General features: G+C 45.9%; 1 protein-coding gene across 1 annotated transcript in view; it reads left to right on the top strand.

Moving 5' to 3' along the window:
- The first annotated feature begins 902 nt into the window (after positions 1–902).
- LOC121874412 (lachesin-like) overlaps positions 903–26,534 on the top strand; it is a 79,322-nt gene continuing 53,690 nt past the window's right edge. The window contains 1 exon segment of the mRNA XM_042378541.1: positions 903–1,495. Within this exon segment, the coding sequence (XP_042234475.1) occupies positions 1,432–1,495 (64 nt within the window). The 5' untranslated portion in view covers positions 903–1,431.

Raw genomic sequence — 26,534 nt, 5'->3', positions numbered from 1 at the left:
GAGGGGAGAGGCTGCAAGAGGGGAGAGGGAGATGGCTGTGTGGAGAGGAAGATGGCCAGTGTAGGGAGGAGATGCACAGTGTAGGGAGAGGGCCAGTGTAGAGGGGAGAGGGAGATGGCAGTGTAGGGAGATGGCCAGTGTAGGGAGAGGGAGAGGAGATGGCCAGTGTAGAGGGGAGAGAAGGCCAGTGTATAGGAGAGGGAGACAGAGAAGGGGAGGAGAGGCCAGTGTAGAGAGGGGAGAGGGAGATGGCCAGTGTAGAGGAGACCAGTGTAGAGGGGAGAGGGAGATGGCAGTGAGGGGAGAGGGAGATGGCCAGTGTGAGAGGGAGAGGGAGATGGCCAGTGTAGGAGGGGAAGAGGGCCAGTGTAGAGGAGAGGGCCAGTGTAGAGGGAGGGGTCAGTGTAGAGGGAGAGGCCAGTGTAGAGGGAGATGGCCGGGTATAGAGGGAGAGAGTGTGGAGGAGGGCCAGTGTAGAGGGACACAGAGTAGAGGAGAGGGTCAGTGTAGAGGGAGAGGGCCAGTGTTGCCATGTGTTGTCTAAATACGTTCATTACCTGTGTACTGAATCATCATAAACTTGAATTTATCTTAACCAACAATTTCTAACAAAACGAAGACAAATTTATTGCATTAGGCACACACACACGCACACCCACACACACACACACACACACACACACACACACACACACACATCTCACACACACACACACACACACACACACACACACACACACACACACACACACACACACACACACGCACACACACACGCACACACACACACACCACACACACACACACACACATACACCTATGTTTATGAAAATGTTAATTATTTCTATATATTTTCTAAAATCTTGAATACTAATTCCTCTTTTCTCTTTATTTACAGATACTGACTAATACAAGAAGGTCAACCACAGCCGCCTACTCCACCATACAGTAATACACTCAACCAAACTGACTCATTAATCTAACAGTGACTCAGCAACCTCAACCTAACTGACTCACCATCTAACAGTGACTACCCATGTAGTGTGAGTTGAGAGAATATCTAGTATTGACTGACTCATCTGAGAGACCACCTGGTATTGACTGACTCACCTTAGAGACCACCTGGATCACTAACTGGCTCACCTAAATACGTAACATTTATCGACAAGTTGAAAATAAGGAAACAGGTTCACAGCAGCAGAAAAAAATAAATCAGTTTTAAACCAATTCAACACCGATTCGAATCATGTATTAATGCTGTTCACTAAACCAAAATGAATGAAACCAAATTTTCAAGTTTAACGCTGCTGTAAGTTACATCTTGGCGCGATAAAGAACAACAGAGCCATGAGAGACGGAACGATTATCCCTCAAACATCCAGTTCTCAGAGGCCAATGGATTCATGAGAAGTGAAGCAGTGTTGTTTCAAGATGGCTCGTTGTCCAGCAGCTCTGTCGGTGAATCTCGCCTTTCTGACCATCGCGTCGCTTGGAGGTGAGATGTATAGCAGTGTATGTATCCGAGGGGTTGGGGAGGGGAGGTTAGATAGTGCTATGCCACCATGGAGACATTATATAAGACGGTAGTGACTTTTATCGGGGAATATATTTTTTTTCCTCGCTCTGTCTTGATGTGTGTATAAGATTTTTGGCGTCGTGTGATTCATTCCGTTAAGCCTGGAGCCGCAGAGAGTGTTGGCAAGATATGTGATTCTCTCTTTCTCTCAACCCTAATTTTTCTTCATCCCAGACTTTTTCTTTCTCTAGCCCCATTCTTCTATCCCCTCCTCCTTCTACTACTCTCTGTGTACCTGTCTGATTAGTTGGACGTAGAAGCATCAAGAAGAAGAAGGAACAGGAGGTTGAGAAGAAGGAGGCGAAGGCTAAGAAGGAGTAGGAGGAAACGAAGAACATGGAGGATTATGTGTGAGTGTGTGTATGTGTGTTACGGTCGAGGGATAGTCCACCACCACAACCACCCCCACCACCACCCCTACAACCACCACAACCACCAACCACCACCACAACCACCCCACCCACCCCCACCCCACCACCACCACACCCCTACAACCACCACCTCTCACCACCACCACCACCTCCACCACCCCACTCACCCTGCACCCCACCACCACCCCCACAACCACCACCACAACCACCACCACAACCACCCCCACCACCACCACTCCCCCACCACCACCACTCCCACCACCACCACCCTGCAACCACCCCCACCACCACCCCCACCACCACACCACCACACCACCACCACCACCACCACCACCACCACCACCTCACCACCACACCACCACCACCACCACCCCCAACACCACCCCTACAACCACCCCCACCCTACAACCACCCCCACCATCACCACCCACCACACAACCACCACCCCCAAACCACCACCACTCCCCCACAATCACCACCAACACCCCCACCACCACCCCCATTAACCACCATTGCCAACCACCCACCTCCCACCACCCCCCACCACCACCACACCACTACAACCACCACAACCACCACCACCATCCCCACCACCACACAACCACCCCCACAACCACCACCACAACCACCCCCACCACCAATTTCAACCACCACACCAACACCACCACCACCACCCCACCACCATCACCCCCACCACCACCCCACAACCACCACAACCATCCCACCACCAACACCACCACAACCACCACCACCCCCACAATCACCTCACCACCACCCCACCACCACCCCCACAACCACCACACACAAACACCTTTACCCCACAACCACACCACACAACCACCACCCCCCACCACCACAACCACCACCCTCACAACCACCTACACCCCCAATAATCACCACCACCACCACCCCACAACCACCTCACAACCAATCTCCCCACCACCCACCACAACCACTCACCCTCACAACCACCAACGCCCCCACAGTCACCACCACCACCACAACCACCACCAACCCCCTCTAACCACCCCACCACCCCCACTCACCACCCTACAACCAACCCTACAACCACCACCCCACCACCCCCCACCACCCCACCACCCCACCACCACCACCCCACAACCACCCCCACCACCACCACCACCACCACCCCGCCACCACCACCACCACCACCACCCACCCACCACCCACCACCACCCACCACCACCACCCCCACCCCCACCCCCACAACCCATCTCCTTTGCCCCCACCACCCCTGCCCCACCACCACCACCCCACAACCACCCCACCACCACCACCACCACCCCTGCCACCACCACCACCACACTCCACCACCACCACCACCACCACCCACACCCACCCCCACACCACCTTCAACCACACCACCCCACCACCACTGGCAGCAGCAGCAGCAACACATAGCGGCCGTCTTCAGCACCTCCCACAGCAACATTCCAGTAGCAGTTGATCACCCAGTCTGGCGCCGCCACCGACTCTCCTCTCTGAACCTAAACACTTTAAATGGGATTTCTGTTTTTCACTCATATATTGTAGCAGCAGTGGAAGAGCCAGAGTTTTACACACCTCTTATTCCCTTAGTTATTGTTGTTCCGTGTCCTTGTGTTTTGCTTTATTTTATTGTTGTTACGACCTCTTACTGCCTGGATCCTCACTCTACCTGATTGTGTAAGATGGTGAGGGTGTAGGCGTGTGTGTGTGTGTGTGTGTGTGTGTGTGTGTGTGTGTGTGTGTGTGTGTATTATGGTGTGTGTGTGTGTGTGTGTGTGTGTGTGTGTATTATGTAGTGTGTGTGTGTGTGTGTGTGTGTGTGTGTGTGTGTGTGTGTGTGTGTGTGTGTGAAGGCGTATTATCTAGGTGTGTATGTGCGTGTGTAATAATAATAATAATAATAATAATAATAATAATAATAAACTATTTATTAATAGAGTTGCAGCCGGTGGTTGAAAATATACAAACTTACATTTGATTTAGATATAATGATATAATATGCGTTGAATACAATTACAGGGTTGTACAGTACATAAATCAGGAGTTGTTTATTATTTTAACAATAGATGGGATGGTGCTGTTCTTATATCTATCAGTGCAGACTCTTATGGGCTGAATTTTGTTGTAGTGGCGGACTGCGCGAGGTGGGTGGGGGACTGCCGGTGGCAGGAGGTGGCGATGACGAGGATGGTGCACTAGTCCACTGCCAAACCTTGCTAGTGCTTGGTGGTGGAGGTCACTGAGGGATGGCATTTCCAGGGTGGAGAGAGCGTTGTTGTAGCCGGAGTAGTCTGTGCCGAGCATGATTCTGCAGGCCCTTTTCTGTACCTTCTCTAGCTGGCGTTGTTGGGTAGAGTTGAGAGAAGACGACCAGGCTGGTGACGCATACGTTAGTTTGGGGAGAATAAAGGCATTGTAGATAGTCCTCAGCTCTAGCGTGGGTGTCCCAAGTGACCTAAGTCGTCGCAGCATGTAGAGTCGGTCCGAGGCTGCCTTGATTGTGTTGTTTACATGGGCCTTCCAGTCCAGTTTGTGGTCTATGGTAACACCCAGGAGTTTGGCAGACTGCACTAACTGGAGAGGATGGGCACCCACTGTGACTGCTCGAGCTTGCACTGGAGTGGTGGCGGTATTGATGTGCATGACTACGATTTTGGTGTGGTTGATGGTGACCTTATTCTCCGTAGTCCATGCCTATAGCCTGTCCAGGGTGCCTTGTAGCGATGAGTAGTACGTGCAGTCATCCACGTACTTCCATCTGTGAGGAGTGTCCGATAGAGCATCGTTGATCAGGATGAGGAAGCACAGTGGTCCCATCTTGGTCCCCTGGGGAACACTGCAGAAGAGGTGTTGGAATGTGGAGACAGAACCCTGGTACCTGATTGCCTGACGACGTTGACTCAAGAAATTAGTGAGTCATGAGACCAGGTTGGTGGGCAGCCCTAGTGCAATGGCCTTGTTAATAACAGTGCAGTGATCAATAAGGTCAAAAGCCTGCCTGAAGTTAACAAGGGCAACGGCCAGTGATGTCTTACGTTTCTGCAGGTTTTTGTGCAGGAAATCCAGGAAACTACCTAAGCAGTATGATGAAGAGGAGGTCCTCATATTGCCAAATTGCTGTGGATCAATTGACTGATAAATTCTAGCAAATGCCCACTCAAAAACAAAGTCTTCACAGAGTAGACTGGGTATAGGGGTAATTGCAACTGGCCTGAGGTCGTTAGGGGACTGTGGGGTGGTGACCTTGGGGATAGGGGTGACAAATGCGGTTTTCCATTCATTAGGGTATTTGCTTTGTCTGAGGGATGCATTAATAATAGAACAGAGGGGGTTGGCAAGTTCGACTGCAAACTCCTTGGAATTTTTTATTGGGAGGTCACTTGGGATTGTGTATGTGTGTGTGTGAGTATTGTTACGTGTCAAAGGAGTAAGGCTCGTAACAAACAAAAAGTGAAGGTATTTAAAGAGAATTACAATATATGGTTCTTAAATTTGTATCGAGAACAACTCCAACTACGGTGTAATGTATGAATTGAATGCAGCCCCTTTTAATAAATGAATACTTGATGACTGGAGTAAAGAAACTTAAATAAAATGTATAACTATATTTACAAACGCTTACCACTAATAACAATGAAATAAGCTAATCACATGAACATACTGGGTTACTTTAAGGTTGCCAGTATCACTAACAACAAAATCAATACACGATTCTAGAACATAAATACATAAAACACCAAAACGGTCAGCCAGCCTCAACGATGATTACCATGAGTACATCACCCGATCAAAGACAGAAGTCAACTGACAACGCAGGCCAGTGGTGGAGGTCCGAAGACTACGCAAAGTTTGTGCTACTAACCCCGGCTCTGAAGCCGTCTGCTTTTATGGGTTGCTTTGAGCAGACTGATCCAAACATCGTACTTAAATGTCACTGTAATACTATTACAGTATTACAGAATTTAATATTATGACTATTCCCACAAAAAACAATGTAATTCTAGTCGGGAAAAATATAAAATTGTCCAATATATATATCAAGAATACTTACTCATATACAGTATGTCTGGCAGGGGCATACAGCTCATTTAATAATTGGTTGTTAAGGGTAGTTATATCATGAGATACGTTGCACGTAATAGTGTGTGTGTGTAGATGGAAAGATGTTGTTAGGAAGTGTTAAGGAGAGGTAGAGAGGGCAGGGCAGGTGTAGCCGGAGACAGTTTGTGCATGAGGAACTCTTTCATCTATTAATGATTCCCAACATGGCTTCACAAGCGGTTGTTCATGTCTAACTAATCCATTAACATTCTTTTCATCAGTTTTCGAATCAGTGGACGAGGGGCACAATTATGATGTGGTATATCTCGACTTTAGCAAAGCCTTCGACAGAGTCCCCCACGAAAGACTAATAAGAAAAGTGGAGGCTCATGGCATTAAAGGAGATATTCTAAAATGGATTAGGGCGTGGTTACTGTTTTGTTCTGGGTAATAAGTTCAATATACAGGAGCGAACACAAACACCTGTATAGATTTTGTAGGTTCGATTTACTGGATAAGAGATATGTACACAAGGAGAGTAGCGCTCTTCGACCTGTCTGCTCGTCAACTGCTCTATAGACGACGTATGGCAAGTGATACATTAGCAGCTTCCATAAGTCGCCAGGCACATTAATTAAGCATGTGGGACATTGATAAATACATTGCCACACGCTACTAGCTAGGCTAAATAAATATTACATAAATGGAGCACATACATAATATACATAGCATAATATAAATACAGCATACAGAGTATACATACAGTTACAGGACAGGAAACAGAGAGTGAGCATTAACGGCACTAAATCCGATTGGAGTAACGTCACTATTGGAGTTCCCCAAGGCTCAGTACTTGGACCATTATTATTTATTATATACATAAACGACATAGATATCGGCGTAAACAGAACTTAAGAAAATTTGCTGATGACACTAAAATAGGCCGTGTAATTAAATCTGACGAGGACTCCGCAAAACTACAGGAAGATCTAAACAAATTCTTCGAATGGTCTGAAAAATGGCAGATGAAATTCAATGTGGACAAATGTAAAGAACTCAGTATAGGAGATGTAAACAGAGAAACCAGATACCAGATGAACAACGATGTTATTAAGAAATGCGACTGCGAGAAAGATTTTGGAGTAATGATAAGCAGGAATCTTAAACCAAGTAGTCAATGTGTATTTGCTCGAAACAAGGCTAATAGAGTACTTGGGTTCGTACAAAGGAGTGTTAGTTACAAGACTAGCGAAGTCGTCTTAAAACTATACCTTGCGCTTGTGAGACCTCACTTGGATTACGCAGTTCAATTCTGGTCACCGTATTACAGAATGGATATAGAATCCTTGGAAAGAATTCAGAGGGGAATGACAAGATTAATCCAAGGCATTAGGAACCCTGAGTACAGAGACAGGTTAAAGAAGCACAATTTGCACTCCTTCGAGAGACGTAGAGTGAGGGGCGATACGATACAGGTGTATAAATGGAAGTCAGGGCTAAACAAAGGTGATATAACAAAGGTACTCAAACTTTCCAACCAGGAGCGAACTAGCAGCAATGGTTTTAAATTAGACATTTAGATTTAGGCGCGAGATAGGTAAACATTAGTTGTAAACTTATTAGTGTTATAGGCAGCGGTACTCCTGTTCAGTGTTATCGGGAATATTACTACTGTACAGTGTTACCGGGAGCGCTACTCCTGTACAGTGTTATCGGCAGCAATACTCTTGCTTAGTGTTATCGGCAGCAATACTCCTGTACAGTGTTATCGGCAGCGCTACTCCTGAATAGTGTTATCGGAAGCAATACTCCTTTACAAAGTTTTTGGGAGGAATACTCCTGTACAGTTTTGTCGGGAGGAATACTCCTGTACAGTTTTATCGGGAGCAATACTCCAGTACAGGAACACCGTGAGATGAGCCAGTTGGAAACACCAACATAAAATAAATAAATAAATAAATAAAAAAACCAATGCCTTGTTGTAGCGCATATTTGTTGACTGGACTGAAACATATATCACATTTTGTTTCCCCGATTTTACATAGGAATATTATCGTATCCGGCACATTTGTTATTTAAAATCTTATAATCCTTTAATGTAATCTGTGCCGGCATAATTATAAAAGCACGAATACCGACGCAAAAATTCGTAACATAGTATAATAATTTCCAAGAATGAGATCATATTTCATTTGTAATTTGTAAGCGATTTTCTGTATAGCGGAACGTCAGCTTCCAGCCAAACTTTAGCAACGTGAGTTATGCGTGCGGGAGGGAGCGGACGGCGGCAAGAGGTACACATCAGCTCTTATTTCCTTGAGTTACCTAAAAAAAAATCACAAGTTTCAAGTCTTCAAAGTGCGCCCTGACAGAACAGTGGTGTGCCAGGCCCGTGTTCATCTCACCCACTGCCCTGTATACTTGGCACTCTGCCTGGCTCTCCTCCCTCAGCTCCCTCCTGCTAGGTAGAGTCAGGTCACTGATGAATGTGATTCTGAATGTTTCTTGTATTCTGAATTGCATTTTAACTGAAAGTAGATTTGTAGTTTAACTTAGAAATGTTTTATTTTCGAGTTTCTTCGTCGTCAAGATTGAGAAGCTCAACAGAGAGGAACATTGGTCACTAACACCTCGCGCGCGCCTCGTAGCTCGCGTCTCTCTAATATAATGCTCACGGTATATTCCCCTGAACGTGTCGCCTCCATGACTTCTCCCACAACCAGCACTGCTCACTGGAGACGATCGTGAACAGCCATACAGCCAGCCAAGAAATGTAAACGACTTAACAAATTGTGTATATATAATATATATATATATATATATATATATATATATATATATACAAGAAAACACTAAATTCAAAGATTTCCATCCATAAGACTTGGCAATGTGTCCAGCCCCTGTTAGTATAGGAAGGCGAACCATCCATAACGCTGTTGATGTAGGAAAACCTCCAGGCAAGATGGATCATCCTTCCCTCCTTACTCCATCTCTCCAAACACGAGGAATCAGCACAGTTCCCTCACTCCATCTCGCTTATGGGAGATAATTAGCACAAAGGAGGATGAGAGGGACTGTTTACCCTAAAGGAGGATGAGAGGGACTGTTTACTCTAAAGGAGGATGAGAGATTAGGTTTGGCGATGTTGGGTTAGGTTAGGTTAGGTTAGGTGTGACTATAGAGGGTTAGGTTAGGTTAGGTTATCCAACGAACGCCTTAAAATAGACCCACTCGGTGTTACATGACATAAACACAGTCAGATATAATTGTTTCCGGATTTATATGCATACAAATATATCACACGTTTACTCCGGTATATTTTGACTTGTCTTCCAAATAGTTCTTTGAGCATAAATAGAATATCTCTGTTTTGTCTCTATGTCTCTCTCTGTCTCTCTCTGTCTCTCTATGTCTCTCTCTGTCTCTCTGTCTCTCTGTCCCTAACTGTCCCTGTCTGTCTCTCTCTGTCCCGCTCTGTCTCTCTCTGTCTCTCTCTGTCTCTCGTTTTCTCTCTCTGTCCCCGTCTGTCTCTCTCTGTCTCTCTGTCCCCCTCTGTCTCTCTGTCCTCTCCTCTCTGTCCCTCTCTGTCCTCTCTGTCTCCTCTGTCCCTCTCTGTCTCTCTCTGTCTCTCTTGTCCCTTACAGTCCCTGTCTGTCTCTCTTGTCCTGGGCCCTGTCTCTCTCTGTCCCTCTCTGTCTCTCTCTGTCCTTCTCTGTCTCTCTCTGTCCCTCTCTGTCTCTCTCTCTCTGTCTCTCTCTGTCCCTCTCTGCCCTCTCTGTCTCTTCTCGCCCTACTGTCCCTGTCTGTCTCTGTCCTCTCTCAGTCCTCTCTGTCTCTCTCTGTCCCTCTCTGTCTCTCTCTCTCTGTCCCTTACTGTCCCTGTCTGTCTCCCTCTGTCCCTCTGTCTCCTCTCTGTCTCTGTCCTCTCTGTCTCTCTCTCTCTGTCTCTCTCTGTCCCTTACTGTCCCTGTCTGTCTCTCTCTGTCCTGCCTGTCTCTGTCCTCGTCTCTCTCTGTCCCCCTCTGTCCCTATCTGTCTCTGTCTTTCTATCCCCTCTGTCTCTCTTCTGTCCCCTCTCTCTCTGTCTTTCTCTGTATCTCTCTCTGTCTCCCTCTGTCCTTCTCTGTCTCTCTCTCTCTGTCTCTCTCTCTGTCTCTTTCTGTCTCTCTCTCTCTGTCTCTCTCTGTCCCTTACTGTCCCTGTCTGTCTCTCTCTGTCCGCTCTGTCTCTCTCTGTCCTTCTCTGTCTCTCTCTGTCCCCCCTGTCCCTATCTCTGTCTTTCTCTATCCCCTCTGTCTCTCTCTCTGTCCCCCTCTGTCTCTCTCTCTCTCTGTCTTTCTCTCTGTCTCTCTCTGTCCCGCTCTGTCTCTCTCTGTCCTTCTCTGTCTCTCTCTGTCCCCTCTGTCCCTATCTGTCTCTGTCTTTCTCTATCCCCTCTGTCTCTCTCTGTCTCCTCTGTCCTTCTCTGTCTCTCTTCTCTCTCTCTCTCTGTCTCTTCCTCTCTCTCTTCTCTCTCTTTGTCTCTCTCTCCCTCTCTGTCTCTCTCCTTCCCTCTGTCCCTCTGTCTCTCTCTCTGTCCCTCTCTGTTCTCTTCCTCTCTCTCTTCCTATCCCCTTTCTAGTCTCTCTGTCTCTCTCTCTCTCTGTCCCTCTGTCTCTCTCTGTCTCTCCCTGTCCCTATCTGTCTCTCTCTCATCCCGCTCCGTCTCTCTCTGTCCCTCTCTGTCCTTATCTGTCTCTCTCTGTCCCTGTCTGACTCTCTCTGTCTCTCTCTGTCTCTCTCTGTCCTTCTCCGTCCCTATCTGTCTCTCTTTGTCTCCCTCTGTCCCTATCTGTCTCTGTCTTTCTCATCCCCCTCTGTCTCTCTCTGTCCCCTCTGTCTCTCTCTCTGTCTTTCTCTCTGTATCTCTCTGTCTCTCTCTGTCTCTCTGTCTTTCTCTCTTCTCTGTATCTCTCTGTCCTTCTGTCTCTCTCTATCTCCCCTCTGTCCCTCTCTGTCTCTCTCTGTCTTTTCTCTGTCTCTCTCTATCTCCCTCTGTCCCTCTCTGTCTCTTTCTGTCCCCCTCTGTCTCTCTCTGTCTTTCTCTGTATCTCTCTGTCCCCCTCTGTCTCTCTCTGTCTTTCTCTGTATCTCTCTGTCTCTCTCTGTCCTTCTCTGTCTTTCTCTGTATCTCTCTGTATCTCTCTGTCTCTCTCTGTCTCTCTCTGTCCCCCTCTGTCTCTCTCTGTCCCTCTCTGTCTCTCTGTCTCTCTCTGTCTCTTTCTGCCCTTTATCTGTTTTATGTATGTCTCTGGTACTGCCCCTCTCTTTGTCTCTATATTCTTTGTTTGTTTGTTTCTTTCTTTCTTTCTTTCTTTCTTTCTTTTCTTTCTTTCTTTTCTTTCTTTTCTTTCTTCTTCTTGTCTCTCTCTCTCTCTCTCTCTCTCTCCACTTCTCTCTCATTCCATCTCTCTCTCTCTCTCTCCCCTTCTCTCACTCTCCTTCTCTCACTCCCCTTCTCTCTCTCTTACTCCCCTTCTCTCTCTCCCCTTCTCTCACTCCCCTTCTCTCTCTCTTACTCCCCCTTCTCTCCCACGCCCACCCTCTCCCTCGCTCAGATAGTCGCCACATTTTAACACAGCCACCTCAACAGTCGCGGGATAACACCAGCCAGCCGTCCACCACCACCAAGTTATATCCTTCAAGGGTCATCATTATTTTACAACAGTTTCACCTGAAGCCCATGTAAACACAGACCTTTTATAGCCTTTTATAATCATGAGCAAGAGATGTGACAAATGTAGAGAAAATACAGGGGATATATAGGGAAATATAGGGAAATACAGGTAAAATACAGGGAAATACAGGTAAAATACAGGTAAAATACATTGAAATACAGGTAAAATGCAGGGAAATTCCGGTAAATACAGGGAAATATAGGTAAAATACAGGGAAATACAGGTAAAATACAGGGAAATACAGGGAAATACAGGTAAAATACAGGTAAAATACATTGAAATACAGGTAAAATGCAGGGAAATTCAGGTAAATACAGGGAAATATAGGTAAAATACAGGTAAAATACAGGGAATACAGGTAAAATACAGGTAAAATACAGGGAAATACAGGTAAAATACAGGTAAAATACAGGTAAAATGCAGGGAATACAGGTAAAATACAGGTAAAATACAGGGAAATATAGGTAAAATACAGGTAAATTACAGGTAAAACAATACACACATTGATATTCGTACGTAGAAATATACATAATTCTCAAAGGTGATTCATTTATATGTAAAAAGAATGGGGGTAAATACACACGTTGTCGGATGATAGTTTAGGAAATATATATTAAAAAAACAACAACAGGAAAATATATATGTTGTAGCAGTAACCTCTAGCGCTCGTGTGATAAGTGTGTTGGTCAAAGCGTGAAATGGCAGACCTGTAGCGTTAAAACAGAGATCAGGGAAGGCCTCAGCTTTACAAAGTACCACTCATTAATCCTGACTATAAAATACATATCCTAGCTTGAATGTTGAAGGGATGGTGAGGTCAGTTGGGATATATGACCTGAACTGACCTGGTCTGACCTGGTCTGACCTGTACATGCGAATTTTTTTCTATCAATGTGAGGGTTTTTTTTTGGGGGGGGGGATGTTTATTTTTTCGCTCTCGTTGGATTTAGCGGTATTTGGCCTCGGTCTCGTTGGATTTAGTGGTATTTGGCCTCGGTCTTGTAGGATTTCGCGGTATTTGGCCTCGGTCTCATTGGATTTAGCGGTATTTGGCCTCGGTCTCGTTGTTTTTATTGGTGTTTGATCTCGATCTTGTTCAGTGTGTGCGTGTTTTTTCGTCCTCGATCTCGTTTAAGTTAGTGATATTTGGCCTCGCTCTCGTCTCTGCCATAGTTATCTTGTATATTATAGCCGGCCTCGTCTGGTCGAGGTAAAGGGTTCATTATGATGTGCATAAATTCTATCTCGTGATCCAGGTGCGTTTTAATTCAGACGAGTGTGTGTGTTAACCCGGAGTACGAAGTAATTGATATATCTGTATAGACTATGCACACACACACATTATATATATATATATATATATATATATATATATATATATATATATATATATATATATATATATATATATATATATATATATATATATATAGGAACTTTAACGGTGTGTGTGTGTGTGTGTAAACAGTGAGGGAGGTTCACTTGATACCTTCCACAAACAGCATCGGGTGAAGGATGGCTCGTCGCTGCTCTCAAATAATTTTACATCCCGACGCAGTTCCAGTCCCAGCCTTTTTTTTCCTCTCCTTTCTCTCTACAAATTTCAAAAGGTTGAAAATGTTTTAGCAGCAGTAGAGAGATAATGTTGGAACAGCCAGCACCACTACCCTCCTCGCTCACTGCCGGGGTGCAAAGGTTCTTAACTCTTAACTGCCAGCCAGGCGGACTGTCTAGCTATGTAAATCTTGTAGCGGAAAGAGAGAATGGCAGACAGAGAGACAGGCAAATATTGATAGATCAAGGGAGAGAGAGAGAGAGAGAGAGAGAGAGAGAGAGAGAGAGAGAGAGAGAGAGATACCTGATATATTTACGAAAAACTGAAAGAAGGGAACAAATTTTAAACCTGAAATAAAATTGACCAAAATAACTATGTAGAACACTTCACAAAATCTCTTTCAAAACGACAATAATTTACATTCTGATGCAGGTAAGGAATATCATCCCTTCTTAGTGCAAGTGACGGCAGGTAATATGAATATTGAAGTTATAATAGTCTGAAAGATACCTGGAATATTTATTATGAGGAAGTATGTTGGTGTATTTGTTTATGGGGGGAGCAGTCGACCTTTAACCCTGAGCAGGAAAGAGAAGAAACCAAGCACCTGAGAATGATGAAATGAATAAAACAAAAATACTCCCTCATTCTCCCCATCTCTGTCCTTCCCATCTCCTTCACTCCCTATCTCTCTCACTGTCCATGTCTCTCACTCCCAATATTTCTCATTCTCGATCTCTCTCATTCCCCATGTGAGTAGTAGTAGTAGTGGCCAGTGGAAGGCATGCCCGCCCAGTGTGTATGTGGAATACTCTACGAAATTAACTACACCATGCTGTGCAATAAAAGGAGGTTTTGTGTAAATGAGGCACGACGAAGTAAGGGACTTTACAGTAAATATGTTAAAAGAAATATGTAGCGACATCACTGTGGAAGTAACCCTCCTCCCATTGGATGGTGAGCGCTTCCTTCACCACCAAACTGCCAACACAACCAACCAACGAAGACTGTGTGGACGTTAATGCTCGAGAGTTGCATGGGCGAGAGGACAGCGAGCCTCTTTTATATCAGGATATTCGATTCCCTGGGAACATGTCACCGTGACCTGTCTATCGAGGCTGCACAAAGGAGGAACGAGAATGAGACGAACAGAGATTAAGCAGAGACTATAGAACATGGGCCAAGTCAGCTTCACTGCTCTGGTGTTCACGACATTGGGTGGGGTGGGACCTATTATAGTGCAAGGTGCTTATATTCCAGACTGACAGAGGTGTTATCAGTACATGAAACAACAACCAAGAAGTTACGTTGTGGCTCTGTTGAGGTATCTCCTATCCTTCTCTTTGCTCAGGTCTGCTCTGCTCTAACTCTGGGGAACAAGATCATTGGCCATTAAAACAACAACAGTCGTAGACATAGACTACGAGGCAACAGTCATCTGAATTCCTGCGGTTTAACTAGCTCAGGGTAGACACTTTTGCCTTATGATTGGTAATAATATAGCGAAGTGAGAGGAGGATCGAGGCCATACCAAAAGTAGTAGTTGTAGTAATTAGAATATTTCAGAGATCTGTTTCTACATATATTCCAGTGACAATATTCCCATATAATAATTAATTCACCAAAACCAAATTTGCACAAACAAAATAATTAATATAACCAAAAATGTTAGACACATAAAATATTATTCTTTCGAGTCGTCAAAGTGGTCACGTGCTTGTGCCTCAGGTGAGCTAAGACTCCAACTTGTTATGTAATGATTCAATTCTCATTACCAACCTTTCTCAGATGTTTTACAGTATCAGATATTCCATGTATTAATCATGATAACCTTTTGTCAGAAATTTAGATATGTCTTGTCTGATGAGAAAGTTTGTGTGTGTGTGTGTGACGTACAGAGATAGGGAGAGAGTGTGTGTGTGCATGTATATATGTGTATGCGTGTGTTTGAGAGAGAGATTGATTGAGTGTGATAATTACATCCCTGGCTGTATGAGAGAGAGAGAGAGAGAGAGAGAGAGAGAGACCTAACTTAACCTAACCTAACCCAGATACCTCAACACTACTGCTCCCACTAACCAATCTTGGTCTCTAAGGGATGAGGCAGGTGAGACAAGAGTCGTTAATAAGTGACGAATCATTTTACCTGGATCTCTGTAGTAATATGTCAGGTACGTCTCTGTGACCAACGCCTCACACTAGAGCGGCTTTGGTCTGGAATAAAATTAGCGGATACCTGTGTGCTGAAGCCTGGGTACATGGAGGTGCTATACTGTTTCAACGTGTGGAGTTTAGATTAAGAATGGTTTCATCTGAGAGCCCCTTATGGGTATGTTGGTAGGGGTATATGAGTGTATTTGTGTATGTACTGTAGGTATGCCTGGGTATGTGTGTATGCATTGTACGTGGGCATGTATGTTTATGTGTATGGCAATATTTGTACGTGTTGTGTAATAATAATAATAATAGTTAATAATTAATGGTTGATTGAAAGAGCATGGCAGGCAGAAGGCTGAAAATATACAGTTACAAAATTGGGGAATGGGTCTCTTGATTGACAAATAATATAGAAGTAACATAAGTGATACAAATATGATATATAATAACTAGGTGGGGAAACAGTCACTCCTACATAGCATTTCAAAATAGTAACAGTGCAAAAGGTAAGACTGACTGGGAGTGAACACACTGGTTAACTACGTGTTGTTGATAATTTTACAATGGTTGGGACTAGACTGTTCTTATAGCAATCAGTACGTGCTCGTATGGGCTAGATGCGGTTGTGGTGTCGAACAGCAATTCACGGACAAGGGATTTCGGGTGGAAGCAGGAGCCGGTGTCGAGATGGTAAAGAAGCTTCTTCCCAAATCATGGTGATGATCCGAGAGAAGCGAGAGGGCCAGTGTGTTGAGCGCTTCTTGATATGTTGAGTAGGAAGAGGAGAGAATAATTTTACACGTCCTCTTTTGCACTTTTTCTAGGTTTTTCCGCTGTGTGGCATTTCGGGAGGAAGAGCAAGCAGGGGAGGCATAGGTGAGCTTGGGAAGTATGAATATTGAGTAAGCACTGAGGAGCTCGGGTGCAGAAATTCCGAGGGACTTGAGTCGGCGGAAGAGGTGGAGACGAAAACTGGAGGAATTGACAATTGTACTGACGTGTATTTTCCAATTCAGTTTGTTATCTATAGTAACGCCGAGGAGCTTAGTGGAATCCACAACCTGGGGTGTGTTGAGGCCCAAAGTAATGGAGAGAGGTGGGACAAGGTCAGAGCAGAGGTTAATGTGCATAGCCATGGTCTTGGTATGGTTGATGGTGACATGTTGTTGGTGGCCCATTTCTGGAGACTGTTCAATACCTTCTGGAGGGCACTGTAGTCGGGAGCCGAGTTGTTCACACAGATCCCAATGGTGTAATCATCGACACATTTCCAGCGAGCGGGAGTTTCTCTAAGGGCATCATTGATGAGCATAAGGAAGCAGATCGGTCCCATTTTGGTGTCTTGGTGTCTCCCCCCCTCCCTCCCTCCCTTCCTTCCTCCCTCCCTCTCTCCCCCACTCCCTCCCTCCGTCTCTCCCTCCCTCCCTTCTCTCACGTACGACCAATCGAACAGTCTCCCGGTAAGTACATATGGATGTGGTATTAACTTGCTAAACGAACCTCCGATGATGTCTCTCTCTTCTGTCTCTCTCTTCTCTGTCTCTCTCTCCTGTCTCTCTCTTCTCTGTCTCTCTCTCCTGTCTCTCTCTTCTCTGTCTCTCTTCTCTGTCTCTCTCTCCTGTCTCTCTCTTCTCTGTCTCTCTCTCCTGTCTCTCTCTTCTCTGTCTCTCTTCTCTGTCTCTCTCTCCTGTTTCTTCTGTCTGCTTTTCTCAACCTATACATTTCTCACTATAAATGTAAAAAACCTAACCTAACCTAACCTAAAGGAAGAGACGAGGGTCAGCGCGTCATCATCACAATACAAATTTGATTCAATGTGACCCAGCCTCTAGGAGTAGGAATATACATACATACATACATACATACATACATACATACATACATACATACCAGGGTTGGATCAAATACTGATTTTTAGCGGTCAAATACAAGCCCAATACCTACATATCAGAATTACATTTTATCATCATTAATGCCCGGAAGATTTCTGGGCTCAACTTAGCTCGCTCAGGAGTGTAAAAATTACCAGCTTTACTAAACACTCTCTCAGAAGGTGCCGACGGTGCACCAGTCTAGAATGCTCTTGGCAAAGTGCCTCAGAATTTTGAAGGTTAGGATATCACGCCAATACTTCAGTGGGTTGATGTCAAAAGGCACAACACCTTCCTCCAGGGACGTTTCAAGCTCCGTCTTCACCACTGTAGTGACTAGTGTGGTTTGTTGACGGGCTTACCATCGATGGCCCAGGTGGAGGCATGTAGGCAAAGAGACCAGGTCGTTTGGCAATTATGCCATCTTTGTCTTGGACCTTCTCCTTGTGGTCCACAATCTTCGAAATCTTTTCTTTCTGCAGTTCCTCACATGGAATCCACGCCAACTTGAACCTGGGGTCCATGGCAGCTGCGGCAATGACATCAATCCTCTCCACAAATGGATGCAAACTCTTTTTGACGAATACAGATACAAAATACATTTTCTTCTGGGTGCCAAAATACAATTATAAATACAAATACATTGAAAATGTATTTAAATACAATTAAAATACAAATATAATTGTATTTGATCCACCCCTGATTATACTTACATACATACATACATACATGCATACATACATACAAAGGAAAATACAAGAATTTTCGGAATCAAACATTTGAGAGTAAATGAGAGAGAGAGAGAGAGAGAGAGAGAGAGAGAGAGAGAGAGAGAGAGGAAGACGTGAAGGAAGAGGAGGAGGAGTGGAGGGGGACAGAGGAGGAGGACGTAAGGAGGAGTGGAGGGGGACAGAGGAGGAGGACGTAAGGAGGAGTGGAAGAAAACGGAGGAGGAGTAAGCTGGTAGAGGGACAGACTCACAGTAGGTCGTGGTCGGTCACAAGACGAACTTATTGGTTGAGTCAATTTCCTGTGTCATTGTGTTAGGCAAATCGTCGCGGCCTAGAAGCTGCCAAACCAAATATCCCGTTGAAAGTTATGCTGTTCCTCTCACCTCTCCCTCTCTCTCACCTCTCCCTCTCTCTCACTTCTCCCTCTCTCTCACTTCTCCCTCTCTCTCACCTCTCCCTCTCTCTCACCTCCCTTGCTGTGATTCCTGGCTGATGCTCTGACGCACATTGATATACATACAAGGAAATATACACACACGTACACAAGACACATACACCCCTCCTCCTCCTCTTCCTCCTCCTCTTCCTCCTCCTCCTCCTCCTCTCCCTCCTCCTCTCCCTCCTCCTCCTCCTCTCCATCCTTCCCGGTACCGGTGATGTTATTTGATTCCCGTCCTCTCCTCCTCCTCCTCCTCCTCTTCTTCCTCCTCCTCCTCTTCTTCTTCAGCCCATACAATGCACATACCTCTAAATACATACACGTGCACACCTACACAAGATCCTGTTACCAGCAGTTGAGTAGTTACCAACGTGTGTGTGTGTTGGTAAGCGTCCTCTACTTGGTTGCTGGGTTTAATGTTAACGTTTCTAAATGTTTTAAATATAAAGTGTATTGATATAAGATGACATTGTACTTGATGTTGTTGATATATAATGTAATGTATTGAGATAAAAGTGTTAAATATAGTTGTTACTTATGTAGAGGACGAGTCACAGTAAACAATGGTAGGTTTGGGATCCCTGAGTCGGGCTGCCGGCGAGAGAGTCAGACGTGGCTCAACTTGGGGAACATTTACTCAGGTTTTGTATATCAGTACTGCTCTAGTGATTTATATTACATGACCATTGGTTGTGTAATTGTGTTATATGTGTGTGTTGTGAGCTTATGAATTAGATTACTGTGACTGTAGCTTTGTTATGGAGAGTCGAACCAGAAACTTTTATTGGTCAATGTCCAGCTTATGATCTACCATACACTAGTTTATCTATATTTAATTGATCATTTGTCAAGCATAGTGCCACATTGACATTGTTACTCACAGTAAATTCCCTTTATTTATTATAAGTGTAATGTAAGATCTTGGAATAGTGAACCCTAACCCTCCCTCTAAAGCAGTCAACAAACCTGCCCCCCCCCCCTTTTTTTTACGGGGATTAGCCCACCCAGGCACAGGTCACTGACCCACATCAGGGCCTGGGGGGCGAAAATGTAATAATAATAATAATAATAATAATAATAATAATAATAATAATAATAATAATAATAATAATAATAATAATAAAGAAATACAAAAATGAAAAAAAGGTCAATAGTGAGAAACAATATATGTATGTTGTGTTGTCAATAGTAAGAGAAACAATTGAGACCCTGCAATTGTGTGTAAATGAGGCAGAAAGTCAGATCATCAACCTGGGACTTGGTCACAGTTTTCGTGATGCCATGTGGCAGCAGGGTTTACTATAGACAACACATTATGCTTCCAATATCTTCCCAGGCTGTAGTACCTCCCTGTTTGGTAGCTACCTACTACCTACTACCTACCATTTATTGTTTGTTACCCCTGGAACTTACAAGTACTGCTATATTAAATTACCCAATCCTATGTCCATATATTATAGTGTACACTCTCACCAAAAACTTCTTGAACGCTATAAGCATGATGCAATCTGAAAAAAATGAACGAAGAATCTGAAACCATTCCGAGATGACAAGCCACATTCTCACATCCACCGTGCCCAGGTGCTCGAGTAGTTTTTGTTGACAGTGTATACATAGATAGACATTTTAGCCATTAAATTATTATAATGTTGTATGCTTTCACAAGACCCTAAACCAAAGCTCCACTTAATTAATGGGGGCTTTATTGAATTTCAACTGAACCCATTACCATTTTTAGTCAGTCTGTGTGCCATTTGGCCTTCCTGGGCAACATTGTAATACATGGCATAACATATACACACACACACACACACACACTTTATCTTCTCCATTATCATGATTTATTGTCCATCTACATTTAACTCTTTTTTTCCTTCATCTCTTCCTTTCTTTCCCATTTCGTTTCTTTATTTGTCATATTTCTATCTTTTTGCCATCTCTCTCTTTCTCGCTCTCTCCACCGTTTTTCTCCTTTCTCTTCCCATTCTCTTATCTGGCGTTTTCTTTCTCTTTCTGTGTTCTGTTCTGCATCACTTCCCTCTACGCTTCATTTAACCCACTTCGTGTTTTTCTCCGTGTTCGTTTTCCTATTCTTTTTCCTTCCCTTTCCTTCTCTCTCCTCCGTGTGACTTTCTCTTCTCTTCGTTTACTCTTCAGCATCTCATTTCTGTCTCTCCTTCTCTTCCTTCTTTTTTCCTCTAGTCCCCCTCTCTTTATTTTTCTCTCTCTTTCTCTCTCTCCCACTCTCCTCTTCTCTTCTCTCTCCCCCTCTTCCTCTCCCTCTTCCAATATCTCTTCCTTTCCCCCCTCTTCTCCCTCTCCCTTATCTCATTGTCTACTCTTCCACATCATATTAATTCTTCTCCCTCTCTCTTCTCCTCCTCCGCCTCCCTGTCTTCCTCTCGGTTCCCACTTACCATCTTCCTCTGTGACGGCCGATGTAAATTAAGTCTGACAAATGAAGATTGATCACCTCTTGTCACGCTGCAGGACGCCACTCAAAATTTCATTCTTTAATTCCCACTAAAAAAATTGGAGATGCCTGAGGATATTTTTTATTTAATTTTAATTCTTTCCTATCTTTCCATTTTCTTTAATTCCCATTGGTATTTTAGGATACTTTAACATCCTTCAGGTGTGGATGTATGTTAAGTGGATGTAGTTAAGTGAATGTATAATAATCGTAGACATGTAATTTGGGAACAATAGACGTGGGCCACGCTCGAAGTCAAATCGCGTGTTAGTTACAAGACTAGCGAGGATATCTTAAAACTATATCTTGCGCTTGTGAGACCTCACCTGGATCACGCGGTTCAGTTCTGGTCACCGTACTACAGAATGGATATAGAATCCCTAGAAAGAATTCAGAGGAGAATGATTAGACTAATCCCGGGCATTAGGAACCTTGAGTACAGAGACAGGTTAAAGCATCTTAATTTGCACTCCCTCGAGAGACGTAGAGTGAGGGGCGATATGATCGAGGTGTATAAATGGAAGTCAGGGTTAAACAAAGGTGATATAACAAAGGTACTCAAACTATCCAACCAGGAACGAACTCGTAGCAATGGTCTTAAATTACCCAAATTTAGATTTAGGGGCGAGATAGGTGAACCATAGTTTGGAAATGTAGTAGTGGATGAGTGGAACAAGTTACCAAACATCATCATTAACTCGAATACGCTGGATAGCTTCAAACATAGGTTGGATGGATATATGAGTGATAGAGGTTGGGTGTACATGGGACTGCCCAGTTTGGGCTAATAGGCCCGCTGTAGTTTCCTCCTTTCTTATATTCTCATGTTCTTATGTTGTAAATGACCCATTTTTGCAAAGGAACACCTTACTTAGAACATGGATTCATCCCCTTCTCATTCTATCGCAACTTTAGTATTTTCTTCTGGCTAGCGCTACACGATTACATTTAGCAGACGATACCTCATCAGTATTGTCAAGATTTTATCCTTCATTGTACTGTAATCACTTCCAACTGATATACTGTACATTTTCCGTCCTCATCCCTCTACTAGTACCCAGTCTCCTCCCCACAGAAAGACAACTATCCCGACACACCCCTCCACTCTCCTTCCTGCTCACTAGCGAATGCTTTGGTTCACACTTGTGAGTTCGAGGGTTCAGACCTCAGGGAGAGAGAGGATTGTCAATGCTAAATGGTAAACGCAGGAGTGGAGCCAACTATACATAAAGTGGATGTACAGTACGTTTAGTGGATGTACAGTTTGGGACTTTCCAACTGTAACACTCAGCATTGTCAATCCACACTCCCAGAGAAGTGTGAACCCCGAGAGTATCGACTCTTGAATCCAAGGCATTCACCTAATCTAGGGTTGATAGGGGATGATCCCTCCTGGAGTCTCTAAACATTGTCTCCTTTTACGACTTTCGTGACCAAATAAATAATGGATGGATTTAATTATATTGAACATTAGCATCAAAACATTAATCTCGTATAATAATAATAATAAGTGTTTTTTGTCTGTAACACACCGGGACAGCTCCTCGTGAAACATATTACCAGACAACTGAATAAAGTCGGGTCGGGGGAGGGTGGGTTAGGCATGAAAAACATTGGTGTTAAGTCTACAGATATAAAATTATTACACGAATGGTATTTGTGTATTTGGCCTCTTTATACCCCACAAAACAACCCTAAATGGGGGTTGGACAATTTCGTTGACAAGTTAGAGTGCACGATGCCACAGTGTTATCATTTTTATTTATTATTATTTTGGGGTAACGGATTAGAAAAAAAGTGACGACAAACACTTCAGGGATCCCACAGGGTATCGTCATCAAGTTTCATAAAAATCGGTAAAGCACTTTTCTGACCTTCTTACGGACGTGTGCTTTAGAATATAAGGCAAACGCTGGCAATTCGAAGGCCTCAGAGGGCCATTATTGTTATTATTATTATTTATTTTTTGGGGGCACACATCATGTCAAAAAAGCGAATTGTGATATGCTTTTTGTGATCAGTGACCCCAATTACCCCTTGGTGCAAAAATTGAGTAATGTTGCTTGCCTGTATCTCAGTTAGAAACTTGATGAGTCACTCAGTCACAACCACCTGTATATAATAGGGGCTTTGAAGCTTGCTGAAAAGCCTATTTTTGGCGAGTGAGCAAAGCTAGTGCACTTGCTATATTAGACCTCAAGATATCACCCTAGGAGGTGACAAGGCCAATATTAACACATCTATATCAGTATAGGTTGCTACTAGCTTGAAGAAAATTGTAAACTTGAGAGAATGGGCACCTTTGCAGAAGAGCTCCTTACTGCCTGCACTGTGCACGGCATACCTGAGTTAGATTCAGGTGGTCATTACTTTCCAAAACCTACATCAAGAATAGCAAGGGGGTGGAGCCGAAGGAAGGGTGGGATAAGTGCGTGCACTAGCTTCGTTCACTCACCGAAAATTGGCTTTTCAGCAAGCTTCAAAGCCTCTATTTTAGTGAGGTGAGTTTTGCTAGAGCAATTGCCATATCCCACAGGAAGGAGGGTGCTAGGATGTAAGGGGACCAGTAAGCACACGAAGGACCATTGAATTTATTTATCCTTAGATTAAGCTACATAACTTGTTTTTTCTAGCGTGCTCCCTGTGGGTTGAGGGGTGAGACTCATTGCCACGCAGGGTATGGCTGACACCTGGTGAGACAGGCATCTTGCTATGAAACAGGAGGCCGATTTCCACTGACCCCCTTCCCGGACTTGTGAGAAGGTGTGGGTCCTCAGGAAGGCCAGTGGAGTCGTAGGGACGTGGGGCCTTCCCAGGGTCACCCTCTTCTATAACCTGCCGCAACCTGTCTGCCAATCCTCTGACTGACAGCAGGCGGACCAACCGAGGATGAACAAAGAGATGACTCTGGCTGGTGGTGTGATCGGCCGTAGCGGAGAGGTATTGGCGGAGGAACCTGACTGGCAGGGTGGTGCTTGCCCTCCACCTTCCATGCCAGAACAGCTACTGTCTGGAGCCTGTGGTTCTCCCTCTTATTTTTCGCCAGGGAGGTGGGAGAAGGTGCCAGGGACACTGCAGAATCTCCTTTGGCGTAAGAGGTCCAGTGGTCGAACCTAGTGAGTGCCATGAGCTGGGAGGACCTGAAGCCCGTGGCCAGTGCTACTAGGAAGAGGGCTTTCTGTAGTAGGCGGTTCTTTGACGTTCGGAAGGTGAATGGATCCTGGGGTAAGACAGATATCAGAATAATCTATGTCCTGGTAAAACCTTCATAGTAACAAGAACATAAGAAAAACAGACAACATAAGGCCAGCAGCCCTCAGGCTAGGTTGTCTGTATAGTTCACAGGACTGAAGGAGTAATGCCGAGTCTGGGTGGAGGGAGTTTGGGTTGTTGGCCAGTGCCTTCAACTTGGCGCCGAGTTGTTCTGGTCCTGCAGTAGTGGAGAAGGCGAGGGCCGCCTTCTGCCTCTACATGGTGTCCTTGGTTAGGGTGGTCTGGGCTATCTGAGAAGGCCTGCATTGGGAGAGAGGACTGGGTTAATTTCGAAGCCCACAGGAACTCCACCAACTTGTCTGGCACCCAGTCATCCTGGGGGGATAAGACTAAAGGGACCAGAGAGGGGGTGAGGTGATGGGGGAGCTGTTCCTTCCAGCCGCCGCCATCCAGATCGACTGGAGGTCCAGGTCCACCTTCTCCCATGGAAAGAGGGCTTAGCCGGCTGCCCAGGCACACCCCATACCGTCCTGTAGCGGTGCCACTCGGTAAGGAACTGCAGTGGACAGCACGGAACAGGAGGCCAGAGAGTCGAAAGCGTCCAGGGTCGCGACTGGGGACGTTCCTAACAGGGCTGGGACCATCTCCCTTCTTGACAGGTGGAGCTGCCAGAACTCAAAGTGCTCTTAACCTAGTTGTCTGCCCGTCGGCCGACCTCTAGGTCGGAACCTGGGAGAGAAAACTAAGTCCTCTCCCCTCTTTATTATCAATAACATGGCCAGTCTCCCCTGGTGCCGGTGCACAAACCAGTCCCGTGGAACCCGAGCCCACTTGTACGCCCCCTGGCTAATGATGTTATCCTGTGTCTTAAAAGAGAGGGGAGCATCCATAGGTGTGGGAAAGTTCCCTTCTCCTGACTAAGGCCTAGGACTTGTAAAGACTGGAGATGTTGCTGAGACCGGTCCCTGGTCCAAGTCGGAGTAGTCAGGCAACCCCTGTGAGGACCCGGCCCTCCTTGGCTTGGAACCCGACTCCGAGAACACTGAAGGGTCTGCGGAGGGGGAGCGAGGGAGGGGTCCCCGAACCAAAGGCGGGTGGTCGGAGGTGGCCTGGGTCTGCTGCTGCTGCAGCTGCTGCAGCTGTTGCGCCCAAAACCAGGAAGACAGAGCCTTCAACATCTCCAGGGGCAAGGCTGGAGGGTGGGTGCACTGCCGGGGGTGGGGGGGGGGCTGCGTCTCTGGCTGCGACGTCTGTGTGGCTGGGGCCAGTCTAGACGGAGCGATGGAAAAGTTAGAGGGACAGTCCCCCCCGGCGACGCCGTGGAGGTTCTCGTGGCCCGGGGAGGCGGAGGGGGTACCTTCTCCTGACGAAGGCCTGGGCCTTGTAGGGGCTGGAGAGGATGCTGAGACCGGCCCCTGATCTGAGCCGCAGGAGTCAGGCAGCCCCTGTGAGGACCAGGCCCTCCTTGGCTCGTAACCGGACTCCGAGAACACTGAAGGGTACGGGGAGGGGGAGCAAGGGCTGGATCTTCATGCCACAAGATGTTGGGTGGAGGGGGCCTGGGCTTGCTGCTGCTGCAGCTGCTGCGCCCCAAACCAGGAAGACAGATCCTCCAACATCTTCAGTGGCAAGGCTAGGGGGATGTGGGTGCACTACTCAGGATGGCCAGCATTTCCAGCTGCGACATCTGGGCGGCTAGGGACTGAACCTAGACAGAGCGATGGAGGAGGTAGAGGGGCCGTCCTCCCCAGTGGCACCGTGGAAGGTCGCCTGACCCGGGGGGAGGGAGCCATAGTAGGTCGGTAGGGGAGAAGGGCCCATCCTAGCCGAGCCACCTGAAGGGAACTGGTGAAGGTCCGAAGGAGGGGTGAGGACTGTCTCTCCAAGGACACTCTGGGCTGCCGGGACAAACCAGCTGGGGCCCTTGCGTTGTAGAGGGGTTCAGAGACTGCCGCTTCCTCCTAGCAAGCTCGCTTCCCCTTGGCCGCTGCACTAGGCTACCTGGGGCGGTGGTGCCTGTTGTAGAACTCCCAGAGCCGTGACGGTGGCGACAGGAGGAAGAGTGAGCACTCAACTCCCTGTGGAAAGCCCGAAGCCCCAGGGTGGAGAGAGGTGGGCTCCCCGGTGGCCGACTGGGACGCTGGAGGAGGAGAGCTCGGCCTGGGGTTCTCGGTAGAGTGGTGTCTACCCATTGGGCCTCGGTGGCAGCACATCCTCAACCGAGAACGGAGATCATGGTCCCTCCAGGAAAGTGGGGTGCCCCTGTGTCTGGCGGAACTGGAGGCTGCCACCCAGCGGTGCCGAAGCTGTTGCTAGAAAATGTGGGAGGTGTCCACATCTCCTTCGGCGTCGCGGAGAAGCCCTGCCACCCACTCAGAGCA

This window comes from Homarus americanus, unplaced genomic scaffold, assembly GCF_018991925.1.
Source record: "Homarus americanus isolate GMGI-L3 unplaced genomic scaffold, GMGI_Hamer_2.0 scaffold31813, whole genome shotgun sequence".
In the NCBI taxonomy this organism is placed as follows: Eukaryota; Metazoa; Arthropoda; class Malacostraca; order Decapoda; family Nephropidae; genus Homarus; species Homarus americanus.
Note: the sequence above shows the minus strand (reverse complement) of the source record. Positions and strands in the feature narration are given on the sequence as shown.